At 35.1% G+C, this 13534-nt stretch overlaps 1 protein-coding gene across 1 annotated transcript in view; it reads left to right on the forward strand.

Moving 5' to 3' along the window:
• Window positions 1-13534, forward strand: part of ADGRA1 (adhesion G protein-coupled receptor A1) — a 241772-nt gene that overhangs the window by 116269 nt on the left and 111969 nt on the right. The window contains exon 7 of the mRNA XM_071748609.1: window positions 4566-4779. Coding sequence (XP_071604710.1) covers window positions 4566-4779 — 214 coding nt within the window. The remainder of the gene's footprint in view (window positions 1-4565; window positions 4780-13534) is intronic.

Raw genomic sequence — 13534 nt, forward strand, 5'->3', positions numbered from 1 at the left:
GTGCTGTCAAATCAATGCCAAAATAATTCCAAATACCTTCATAATTTCTTACTTTTTCCTGTATTCTCAAAGTCAAGGTTGAAAACGTGTACAGCATTAGTAAATATTTTCATTTTTATTCTGAATTTGAAGGACTGTTGGATTATGGATTTAAAATAAGTATTTTCAGCTGCTGATGATGGAACTATACAATCATTTTATAACCATTGAGGATAAAGGGTATTGGCCCTAATCCTGAAACTCTTATTGATGCAGTTAATCCTTGTATCTGTGAGCTGTATCACTGAAGTCAGCTGGAACTTTTGCATGAGCAATAGTTGCAGAACCAGCTTCAGTCCTTCAAATCATTATTATCCTTGGGAAACAACTGAAGATTAGCTGTGGTAATAATTCTTTGTAGGCATCAGAGAGATTAAAAGCAGATGTTTTGCAGAAATACTTAGGTGCACCTTCCATGGTCTGCAAATGTCATAATCCAATGAAATTTTACTAGTTTCACTTAGAAAATGAGTTTGTAGCATTATTTGTCAATTTGAGCAATCCAAATAGGTACATTTTCAAAGGACTGAGCAGATCAGGAGGAAATCTTAGCCTAATGGTAAGTCATAGGTACATTTCATTCACTTTGCATCTTTCTTGGCACTTATAAAGATTTGTAAAGAAAAGGAAAATTAGTACTTTGGTGATACGTGTCTACCAAAGGATCATTTTCTCCTTTTTTTATATGATGCAGTAATTTCTGAGCATTAATTGACAAAATCTACACAGAACACTTAATTTCCACTCCATTTCTGGATTTGGTGATTCCTAAGACTGAGCAGCATGACTGATCGCAGGAGAGTGTTAGAGACCAACTATAAAGGCAGACATAAATTCCTAAGTGATAGTGGTACAGAGCATCCATCTGCCAGCCAAGTTATTTAGCTTGACTTAAGAAATATGATACTGTGGATCACAATCTTATTACCTCCCAGACTCATGAAAGAATGTGTCACTTACTGCATGATAAAAACATCTGACATAATACAATATCCTCAGTTAAAAATTACTGTATTCATGAGAAATATTTTGTTTCTGTGGGGAGCGTATATTGCTGTTATACTTGTTTAATTTTTCTTGACTCTATTTTTAGAATCATTCAATTAATTTATAGCTAAATTTTCACACCATAAGTTTCCTTATATTTCATAATTGACTTCATAATGTAGCACAGAGATAGCAGCCTTTTGGAGAGAGAGGTTCTCTCCATCTTCTTGTAAAATCCTTTAATCTAAATGACTGACACCATGTCTGCAGGATGTATGAATTAATAATCTGGTTTACTTATCTTCTTTTAGTTAGCAGCCAAGTATCGTATCAAAATAGTAAATATGTTTCAATAGTTTTTAAGTAACGCATCAACGTCCACAAATATTAGGCACAATCAGAAGATAAACTACAGGATGTATACAAAAGTAAGAAGGGATTTCTGAAGCCTGGTCTCTATAGTCCAAGCAGACTTAAAACATTTCAGTAGATAGCAGCTCACCCCTTAATCACACAGAGGATTCTCTGTGTGTTTCTACTGGTCAGCAATATCACATTCTCCTGTACAATTCCAGCATGTTATGCTGGCCAGCATTCTTACTCTGTAAAAAAGCAGAAGTGATCCCTCTCACTGTTAATTCAAAGCTGGTGCTGAACATACTATTTAACATTTAAATCAAGTATCAAGGGTTCAAAGCTAAGTTTATAGCTGCAGCTTCTCACAATTTAAGTGTTCCAAAGACAACATATGAAATAAAGAAGAGTGTTAGGGTGGGATGCTGAGTAAGGAGAAGAACCAGCCCTACTGGTTGTCCACAAATTTTAGCAACTGTAGAATCAGTGGTTACGGCTTGCAATCTGGTTAGGCATGGTGTAGTTCATCTCTATTTATCATGGCCAAAAAAAGATTTTTCAGAGATAGTTTAAGGAAGATTAAATGGTGAGTAGAGAAATGGAAAAAAATTGTTGAAGTACTTGTCAGAAAAATAGATTTTTGAGATACGTATTGTTGGTGCAAATGTGGAAGGGTGACCTTTCAACTGGCAACCCTGTAGGCTGGATAGGTATTAATGACGACAGGTGCTTAAATGAAAACAGAAGAAATATAAAAGAGAAGAAGATCTAGCCTAAAAATTCTTTTTCCTCATCAAGGTAGAAGGATTGGAGTCTAGTTGGAAGTCTGTTTCCAGTGGAGGGTTAGTACTGGGACCAGTACTATTCGATATACTTATTGATGACCTGGATGAGGGAATAGAGTGTATTATCAGCAAGTTTGCTGATGACACAAAACTGTGTGGAGTGGCTGACACCCCGGAAGGCTGTGCTGCCATTCAGAGGGACCTGGACAGACTGGAGAAATTTAACATCCCCGTCTTACATCTGGGAAAAAACAGCCCCAGGTACCAGTATAGGCTGGGGACTGAACTGTTGGAGAGCAGCAGAGGGGAAAGGACCTGGGGGTGCTGGTGGATGGAAGGATGACCATGAGCCAGCAATGTGTCCTTGTGGCCAAGAAGGCCAATGGCATCCTGGGGTACATTAGAAGGGGGGTGGTTAGTAGGTGGAGAGGGGTTCTCCTCCCCCTCTACTCTGCCTCGGTGAGGCCACATCTGGAATATTGTGTCCAGTTCTGGGTCCCTCAGTTCAAGGACAGGGAACTGCTTGAAAGAGTCCAGCACAGAGCAAAGAAGATGATTAAGGGAGTGGAGCATCTCACCTATGAGGAAAGGCTGAGGGAGCTGGGTCTCTTCAGCCTGGAGAACTGGAGACTGAGGGGTGACCTCATCAACATTTGTAAGTATGTAAGGGGTGAGTGCCAGGAGAATGAGTAAAGCTTTTCTCACGGGTGACTAACAATAGGACAAGGGACAATGGTTATAAACTGGAGCATAGGTGGTTCCATATAAACATTAGGAAGAATTTTTTCACTGTGAGGGTGACAGAGCACTGGCACAGGCTGCCCAGGGGGTTTGTGGAGTCTCTTTCCCTGGAGATAATCATAGCCTACCTGGGTGTGTTCCTGTGTGACCTCCTGTAGGTGACCCTGCTTTGGGAGGGGAGGTTGCATTAGATGATCTTTCAACGTCCCTTCCAACCCCTAACTTTCTATGCTTCTGTGATTTCTATGATTTATAGGATGCAAGACTGGAAGTATTTTGTCTGAGATTGCAGTAGTGAAGTTATAAAGTGATGGATTGTTTTGGCATTGTAGGCTAAAGTGAAAGCATTGACTTTTAGGAATTATTTAGTGAGATGATCATGGCAGTGTGTTCATGAGTCACGTATGTGACTCCTTAGTGTTTTTATTACCTTTAGAATTTCGTGCGATGATAACAGAATATCAGAGGTAGAAATTTTTTCTCTAGCCTGAAGAGATTATATAAGAAAAATAGAAAATAAGATTCTCCTTTATTCCTTATTATCCCATAGAAGATTATCTTCTTTTTTTTAGACGCAAAGCCTCTGTTTAGCTACTTTTCTTAAAATATTCCATTAAAATGTTATACCACCAGTTTAAAGAAATAGCATTTTAGAAAATATTTTACAGAAACTGTATTAAGGTAGTTTCAGGATCTAGAAATAAAAATGGAAGAAAACAAATGCTGTCAAAAGATTCAGTCTCTACAGATACTATAGGATTGAAGGGTATAGCCTTCAATCATTATCAGATCTGTGAAATTAGCAGACATTTATCAGTCCCAAAAATACATATGACTTCCAAAGTTACAACGCTATTTTTTTTAAAAATTATGTTTGGGTATGTGATGATGGCAGCTATTTTTTGTAAGACTTGCTTATTAGCAAGTCTTTTTGGAAAGACTGGAGACACTAAATAGAGAAAATAAACATGGTGAAATGTTCTCCCCTATTAAAAAGTAGAAAGATCTACTTAGGTAAATATTTAGCACTGAGTAAACCTCTAGGTAGCAAAGGTGACTTGGAAAGGCAGAAAGAAATAGATGACAAATCACAGGGACAACTGAACTTCAGGGGAAAAATGACTCTCATTATTAGCCTTATTATTATCCAAATGTCAGGCATATAACACACTTTAGTCTTTCAAGAGTGAGAAAAAAATAGTTCTGGAGAAGAGTGGGAATTTCATTCAGTAGCACTGAAGTGGTTTTATAAATGCTAACTGTTCCTCTATAAACAGCTGCATGTTTTCTTTGATTTTTTTTTTTTTTTTTTTTTTTTTTTTTTTTCTGAATAGATCATCATGCTTTGAATAGGAGCTGGACTGAAGCATCTTATGAAATCTTTTTCAACTTCACCAATACTGTGAATTATTCTGTGTATCAAATTTCTGGAGTAAATCTAGTAATCCTATAATTATCTGGGCTTACACCAATGAATGAAATGTCATCTCTATAATTCAAAACATGATAAGACTTCAGTTTGTGGTCATATCTTCTATATTAATACTTTAATATAAGAATCTAGGAGGGTAGAATTGTATAGAATTAGCTCACTCAATAAGAAGGGGAATTAATTGTGAAGTGGGGGTTTCCTATTGTTTTATTTTGTTTTCCCTGCAGCTGGGCCACTGGAACTTCCTCTTTTTGAACTGATCCCATCACAAAGACAAGTGGTTTTCCATGGAGACCGCTTGCCATTTCAGTGTACTGCAACATACGTTGACAATACTACTGAAGTACATTGGTACCATGCTGGTCACCTGATCAAAACAGATGAAGAGAGTGGCATATTTGTGGAGGACAGCATCATTCATGACTGCTGCTTAATTACACGGTAATGTATAATCTTCATAATAGTCAGACTTGTAGGTATGGTGAACAGATGCAACACTTGGAATAAGCATCATTAAAACACTCATCAAGAGGTGATTTACTTGAAGCAATTCAATTGGAAGCTTGCATCGGAACACACACAGGTATGAGGTTTTCGTGGCTATGAATGGCTGTGGTTCCAAATCATATTTCTTGTGTAAGTATCCAGATTTGAACAACTATGGATTTGAAATAGAGAAAACAGTTTATTGCACAGTACACTGTGAAAAGAAACTGAACTTAGAATAGCTTCAGTAGCATACGAGAGTGAATAACAGCTAAACTACCTCTTCGTGACATCATCTAGAACATTGAACTGTGATCTGCCTGTAAAAAAGTATCAATTTAAAGGGCTTGTATTAATTTTATAGTCTTCAATATACTGTATTCTTTACTAAATAATGTCATACTGGTTTCTTATTAAAACTTTTTCTCAGCTTTCTATGACTTTTACCATCTGTGCACCTCTGTGTGCTTGAGAGATACAGAGATCTCCAGAAAACTTTGCTGATGTGAAAAAAAGCAAGGAATGAAATAGAACAGATCTCTGTAAAAGAAATAACAGCTATTGGGAATGGCCCTATCATTCCAGTTTTGCTTCAGTTTTCCCTTCTAAATCTCGTGTAGTAAATTATTATAAATTTCTGTGATTATTTTTGGTTTTCGTTGTAGTGTATGAGCTTGTCACTAAAAGCTGCTAAGCTGCTGCACACATCCTTTTGTCCTTTGCAAATTTCCATCACTGATCAAAACCAAATTCTGATTCTGTGTCTATGTTCTGCCTTTCTCATTGTAGAAGACGGAGTGAAAATAGCTATGCTAATTAGCTCTGGATCATCATTAACATCTTTTCACTCAACCACTTTCTATTAATATAATTGACCTGAAATGCTTCTTGAACTGTCAGATCAAAGTTATGAAGGGAGACAAATTAATTCTTCTCCACTGGGGTTTTTCAGATTTATTGAGTTTAATTTCATCTACTCTGATTATCTGACCCCTTTTGCAGTCCTCTAGATCTAGAGGTGTAGATCTGATCTAGTCTCACATCTACTGGCTTTCTTCTAATGCCAATGTGTATGGCTGTAGCAGATAATGAAAAAAAAAACACTATTAGAACAATTAGTATGGTAATTCAAAGTGCAAGAGCTGGTATGTAACTGCCAAGTATCTTAAATTAAATCGTGTGCTTTCATTTTCCTTGATATCAAAATTAAAAGACAAGGTGTTAATCACCTCATTATACTTTAACTGAATCGTATTTTGCATTACATAAGCATTTCTAGAGCACAGTAATAAACTGAAATAAATAGTCAAAAAAGGTTAAGATTTTTAAAATATATACCCTTTTTAAAAAGCTAGCTTAGAAGTAGCTCAACTGAGTTTTACTTTATATTTCTTTAATTTTTTCTTGACTATAAAATAAGAATCATTGTCTACCACAGCAATATTTTAATAAGGATTGTTAATGTGTTACCTGCCTCATTTACTGCCATGAAACAGGTGACCTTGATGCTCATGTTGCAGGATGCAGTGGGATTGGGTGTTTAGAAAGAATGTTCTCTAAGTACTTGATAATATCTGCTGTTACAGACAGGAAAAGTACTTTTATTTTTTATTTGTCCAAGTTATGTGATACAGACTGTCAAAATGAGACCTTTTTTTTTTATATATTAAAGTCACAATCTTTAAACAGCTATTTAAAAGATTAAAAGAAAATTAATTGCTCATTTATTTGAATTATCTACTTCACAGTATAGTAGGGAATCAACACACATTTACTGTACAGCATGGTCCTAATCCAGTCAAAATTGTAATACTTAAGCAGTCATGCCTCTTCCTTGATCAAGGGACTGATCTGAATTAAATTACTAAAGGCACGAGACCTATGCTTTTGAGACTGGCTTTCAGAATCCATACTTTTTTGAAATATTTTTCTTTAAAAGTACAAATGATAGAGATGTATTTTCCCTTAATTTTGAAAATGAGAAAACATTGGTAAGCTTATGATTGTAAAATGACTCTTCAGAATTTCTTAATTTTAATCTCATCACCATGACCATGTATGCTATAACTTCAATTATTATTTTACATCTTAAAATAATATCCAATGGCATCCTTATTACAATACTACAGTAGTTTGTCTCAATATGGTTGTTACATGTAACTTATTATATACTCATGATATTTCTTAAGGTGAAATCACAGTTGTATAAGGCACTGTGAAACATCAGAAATATTATGCCTCCCTGAGGTTATCATATGTTAACTGTAAGATTTTGAATAATAATAAAAAAAAGTAATTTAAATTAATTTCTTAAACTGTCATGTTTTACCCTCCTATACCTACTCTTTATAACAAATGTCCATTGTCTGTCATTGCACTAAAGGACAGAGTTGTGCTTGTGCTGCTTAGCTGTTTAAAGATTTCTGAATCTTGTTTTGAACAAAGAGGTTTAGTCCTCTTCCTTCTGCTTATTCAAACATTTTAGATGGTTTGTTTTTTGGGGGTTTTTTTTTGGTAGTTCCAGATATTTCTGGATGTGGATTTACAACACAAATATCATACTAAAACCCTTCTGTTTTATTAACTGGCATACTAGAAGGATAAAATATCCAAATGTTTATTTTCTGTCTCTTATGATAAAGCAGAATAAACTAAAATAAATGTTTTTATTACAATAATTAAACTAAAGTTTGAACTATATTCCAGCCTGTGACATTTTTCTTGGCAAAGACTATTCCCTTACAGGAGATCTTGACAAGGTGTTTTCAATTCTGCTGCTAGCTCACATTTACCATTTCTTGCCAATGATAATAATATTTGATGTTGCTCATGTTGAACTTTCTGTCATTGTGCCTGTGTATAAATGTCATAGTCAGACATGAAAATGTAAATGTGATGTGGAACTAATTTCCTATCATCTGTGAATGGATCTGGTTAAAATTGTTACTTGTGTTTCCATTAAGACAGCCTGATTTGTTAAGCCTGGAAACATTCTGTGATTCTGTGAAAGTAACGTTATCAGTTTGATCACAATACGTGGCAATGAAACAACCCGTATCTCTGAAGCCACATAGAAGGCAGGTTATGTATATTTTGCTATAACACAGCATCCTGCCCAACCTTTCCCCACTGTTTTCTTTCAGTGTTTGGAGAGGCTAACAGGACAGTAATTAGAATATTTAACTAAAAAAGGAAAATGTTTTGGTTTTATAAGCAAATCAACTCCACATTTCTAAAGAAACTGTAAGTTTCAAGAAATTTCTTATTTACTATAATGACAATTTTAAAGTCTTTTTAGTTCTATTCTGTAAATACTTGTGTGGAGTGTTTAACAGTGCCTATGCCTGACAGCTGTAATGGCTGCTCTGGGACCATTGCAATTCAGAAGCACTCTTTCTGAAAACTTGAAACTGTGAAGAAAGTTAAGAACCCATAAAAAGGAGTGTTGCAACTGGAGAAACTAACATGCTCCTAACTAGATCTAGGATTGTAGTTGTTTCTGTCAGATGTGGTTTTCAGATGTAATTCATTTTTGTTACGTAAATAGATTTGTACTCGAAATACAGACTATTGGGTCTCAGCTATGATTGCCCACAAATAGCATTTTTCTCTTAAATTCTTCATATATTCTTTTACATATGGCTGCCAAATGCAGTTTTAAAAAAAAAATAAATTGTACCTTAAGAGTGAAGAAATCGGGAGAAAAATAAAAGGGAATACAATGTTGAAAATTAAAAATCAGAATCATCATTTTTGCTATCTAGAGGATTTTTTTAAAACTGATTAAGATTTTTAAGTGTTTGAAATTATCAGTGCAAGTAAATCAATACTTTGGAATTTGGCTAAGACAGTTTCACTGAAAGCATATGAACAATTGAAGGTATTATTAGGGAAAGAAATAAATCCTAATACAAATAGATTCCAGTAGCAGACTGGTGGTATTTTGACAAGTTTGAGATCCAGGCAGCATACTGTATAAGAAAGAGCAAAACACTTCCAGAAATTCTGGGAGAAAGGTAAAAATATTGTGGCTATTTTTTTGTGGGAAGAATCCAAATGACCCCTGAACTCTCTTAAAAATTTGTGGTAAAAATAGATCTGGAAAAGATGTGAGGCAAGCAATAGTGATTTGGGCAGGTTAAGAACGGTCTGAAAATGATCCAGAAATGCATATATTTCACAAGTGCTTTGTGTTCTGCTGTCATGAGACCTGGCGAGATGAGCAGCTGAGGGTCATACTGAGAAGCCAAGGGAAATCAGCAGGAAATGTGTAGTACTGATATTGTGCTGGTCCACCTAATTGACTCTGTTTGACCCTCAGCTGTCAAGCAGTTAGGAAAGAAATGAAGCAAAGTAACCATTTAAATTGTAAATCAATATTTCTGTATTGTTTTGAGATTACTTTAAACCCAGTCATCAATGAACTACAGCTTACTTCAGTGAAGCACTGTAGACAGCAAAGGATTAGAGACAGATGCACATTTACTATCAAAGTCCTCATGTATCGTACAGGAAGATAATAATTAAAATATGCAGCATATGATGTACTGCACAGGATAAGGATTTGATTATCTGAGATAAAGGGAATCTTCATATGAATTAATTTGGATGATTAATTAACCTAGACCTTTTCTCCAAAAATTGTTCAGTTACCTGAATAAAACCCTAGAATAGTTTTACTACTAATAATTTGGGGCAATAATTTAAAATATAACCTGTGGAAAAGTGTACCAATATTATGAAAACCAAAAGAAGAATCAATACCCTCTACCATTAGAGTAGGATATTATGTAAGAGTTGTACTGTGCCGTAAAAACTGTAGGATTAATTTGGATAGCTGCTTCTCAGTCAAAGATGATTGAGTAGATTTTTTTCACAAAAAATATATGTATTTTTTTGTTCATAGAATAAAAGAACCGTAGAAAAATATGTTAACTTTTAAAATGTTAAATTTGTTATTAAGAACAAATATTGTAACTTTCCTTCCCCACAAGAGGGAATCAGTAGTGTTTTGCTTTGACTTTTTAAGGCCAGAATGCTTTTAATGTGGCACCTTAAACAGCTGCAGCTATACAGCTGAGCAGATACTGCACTGCAGCAGCAGTTCGCAGATCAAATTCCAGGACTGGCATTTAAAAATTACTTTTCCTGTCAACAAAGGTCTAAGGTATAGTTATACATATTCTCTCAGTCTGTGCAGTAGTTTGCAATGTTGTGCATCAGCTGTGATTATGTGAGCAGTTCTGATGTGTACAGACACTGATGCATTCCTTATATCAGATCATTCACACTAGCTGCTGGGGAAGCAAGCGATTTTTTTGGAAGCAAAACATGTCTGAAACATGTTGAAACAAATAAGTTCTTAGTTTTCCTGTCATTTTTATCAATTCAGTGTAGATAACATGTTGTAGGACACATTAATTGTGAACTTTTAGGAAGCTTTTTTACTCCGTTACCATGGAACTCGGTGATTCCAGGTCCCAGAATCTCCCTTTCTTTTTCCCTACAGGATAAAAGAACCCTATTTGGTTTTGTTTATGATATTTTAATAGGATAATTCCTGGCTATCACAAAATAAATTTTACTGTGCTTACACTATATACTGGAGAAAGAATAGATATTGTCCCCTAAGCTCTTATGTAGGAATCTGCCCCCTTTTTAGATTTTCCCAAATTTACAGATCAGCAAATAAAAACAGTTGGTATTCGAGCCCTAACATACAATTTCCCTATCCCACGAAGTATTAATTAAATAATTAACTTCTGATGTATAACATCACAAATGAATAGGGACACTGGGAAATTCTGTGAATGTATTGTACATTTGACAAATAATTTGAAATTTTAAAGTTAATGTAGTAGTTCTTTGGTTTGTTTTCTTCTGGGTGTTGCCTGGGTTTTTTGGGGAGCTTTGTTTTATGTCATTAACGATTTTTACTTTTTATTTATTTATTTATTTTTGGTCCCAGTAGCAAGCATGTACTCAAATAATCAAAAATTGTCATAAGCAGGTTAACACTTCTGAGTCATCTGGGAAATTTTACTTTAAAAGCTTTTTATGCAATTTTGACTATTGGAGTGATTGCCATAGTGTTATTTTTGTCTAAGAACCTCTGAAAGTACAGATCGTAAGAGTTCTGCTAATGAAATAAAGCTTCCACTGCATATAACATTGCAGCATACAGACTACTTGAGGGCAGATGAAAGACATAGAGCAGATGTAGCTCCATTTTCCCAGGAGACTGCATTTGTACACATCCTACAGTCAAGCAGTTTGCTGGTAGAACAAAGTTAATAACAATAAACACATTTGAGCATCCTGAAACCTTCCATCAATGCAAAAACCAGCTTGATAATAGACAACTGATTCATGAAATACTTCAAATAAGCCCTGTCCCAGGTGTACGCTCTTCAGATAGCTTTATAATATTGTGCCATTACAGATCTGGCAGGTATCTGGAGTTTTCTCCAGAAAGAAAAAGCTTTGAGTGCTCCAGAGGTGTCACTTTATGTTCTCAGCTAGCTACAGTGGCATGTATTGACTCTAGGACTGTGAGAGTATGAAGATAAATGCAGACATCTTTCTGCACATGCTTTGTTGCAGCATGGTAGATATTTGTGCCTACCTGAGAAGCCAAATGCGAGAGAAAAGGATCATACAACAAATAATTATTGTGGCATGTTGTACAGCTGTTAAGATTTCTGATTCCATTTCTGAAGATAATTCATTTAGTCACCCTTGGTATTGGTTTTCTCAGTTTTAAGAAGAAATTGGTGACATGTAAATGTAGATCACAGGTTCCCTGATATCCACGTTTCAGTCAAATCTGAGCAATACAAAGGAAACTAAAGTGGGATGGTTTACTAACTGACATATGGGTCTTTTCTCCTATTCTGGTAGTAGGTATTTTTCTTATTATTTTTCTGTTTATATATTGTCATTAAAATCAGGTCCTTTTCACTGACATCTCTGAAGTCAGAAACAACTGTTGCTATGGTCCTACCATACTAATGTGAACAAATTAGCTGATATATAACTTATTGTAACAGTATTGTACATCAGATTTCTTGAGTAGCTACAGATGACATTAAGTGGTAATGTGTATTGAATTTCCTAGGCGTACGACAGAATCGATTACACTTGAAAATATTTACTAGACATCTAGCATAAAACAAGTACCAACTTTAATCTTCCTTCTCTCTTGGTGTTGCCTGAACACAAGCTTTCTTTAAAGGCCACCAGTATTCTAAAGCCTTTTCTTTATTACTTATTTCTCAGTAAATAAGTAATTTTGTCACAGAGATAAGATTAGTAATTTAAGTTCTGCTAAAGTGCCTAGATTTACACATTCTCTCTTCATTTCCTGTGTTTTAGCCTCTTGTCCCCTGTGAAAGGCTGCATTTGAAGCAGCAGTGTACTCTGGAGTCCAACAGTCATTTTTTAAATTCTGTATTGTTAATAATTTAAGATGGTACAGGTTGGAGGCAGGTTATGCAGCCTTCTGCCTAAACTGTAGAAAAGCATTCACTATTTAACCGATTTGTTGTCTCTGTGTGTCAGTAGCTGATTTTTATTTTTTTTCCAGGAAGAACATTTGGCATTTCCCAAGTCATACAGGAACTCAAGTCAGATTTTAAAGCATTCTTATGGAAAGCCAATCAAAATATGGTGTTAAAGTCTCCTCTTTATTTGTTACTCTTTTTCCAAGCATGCAAATGAGTGCTGGGGCACACACTAAATGTCACTAAGGTATTGCTTCAGGACGTGGTTTAGAAACTTTGCATAATGAGACCTACTTCTCATTGTTTAATTAACTATGCATAGCTGTAGCAATGTAAATCTATGCTTCAACTAGAAATTTATTGTCATAGGTTTCTTGATTACATGAGTATGGCTTCTGTCTGTATTATGGTTCCTATATCTCTAATGAGCAATACTATGGACTTCTATTAAATATTATAATAACTGTTTCATGAAATTGCATCAGCTGTACATTTTAATTAATTTTTTAAAGTGCCATTCATCACATTTGAAAAAGGAATCACACCATGCATGAAATTTCCCAGTAAAAAGTAAAAACATGAACTTTCTCTTTCTTCCTTTCAATGGCTTTACTGAGAAGACCACTAGAATTTCAAAAGAAAACTTGGGAAAAGCTCATTAGTCATTCTTTTTTTCTAATCAGGCAGCAATCTTCATATTCATTGTGACTTTGTCATTTCATGAATGTCTTGTGTCTAAGTAGGTCAGAAATATCCATAAGACTAGCAATTAGCACACCTCTGAGGAGTGGGATATGATTGATCATTTAGAGGGAATAAGAACTCCTTCTGACTTGTACTTTCCTTAAGCAAGCTGCATAGTAGAGGCAAGACTGTTTGATTTCTGGCCTGACATTTATTAACTTCTGTGAGATAGGATAACCAAGAAAAGTATACATCCAAAGCTAATATCATCTTGTAATTCTGTTGTGCTCTTCTCCTGTTCCAAAACCAGAGTCCTGCCATGTTCTTAGATCACAGGCAAATTCTTGCCTTTTATAAAGACCTTGGCCAAGAGAGACTAAGAATGCCTTTCTGTTAAGAGCGAGAAAAACAATGGAACTTCCGGGTGTGCTACTGTAATGATGCCAAGACTTAAAATATAAAACTGACATGACAGTAAATTTTATTAATAGGTTTAAAATTCTATACAGGCCCAGTCTTTTCTT

The sequence above is a fragment of the Heliangelus exortis genome, chromosome 7 (assembly GCF_036169615.1).
Source record: "Heliangelus exortis chromosome 7, bHelExo1.hap1, whole genome shotgun sequence".
Taxonomy (NCBI): Eukaryota; Metazoa; Chordata; class Aves; order Apodiformes; family Trochilidae; genus Heliangelus; species Heliangelus exortis.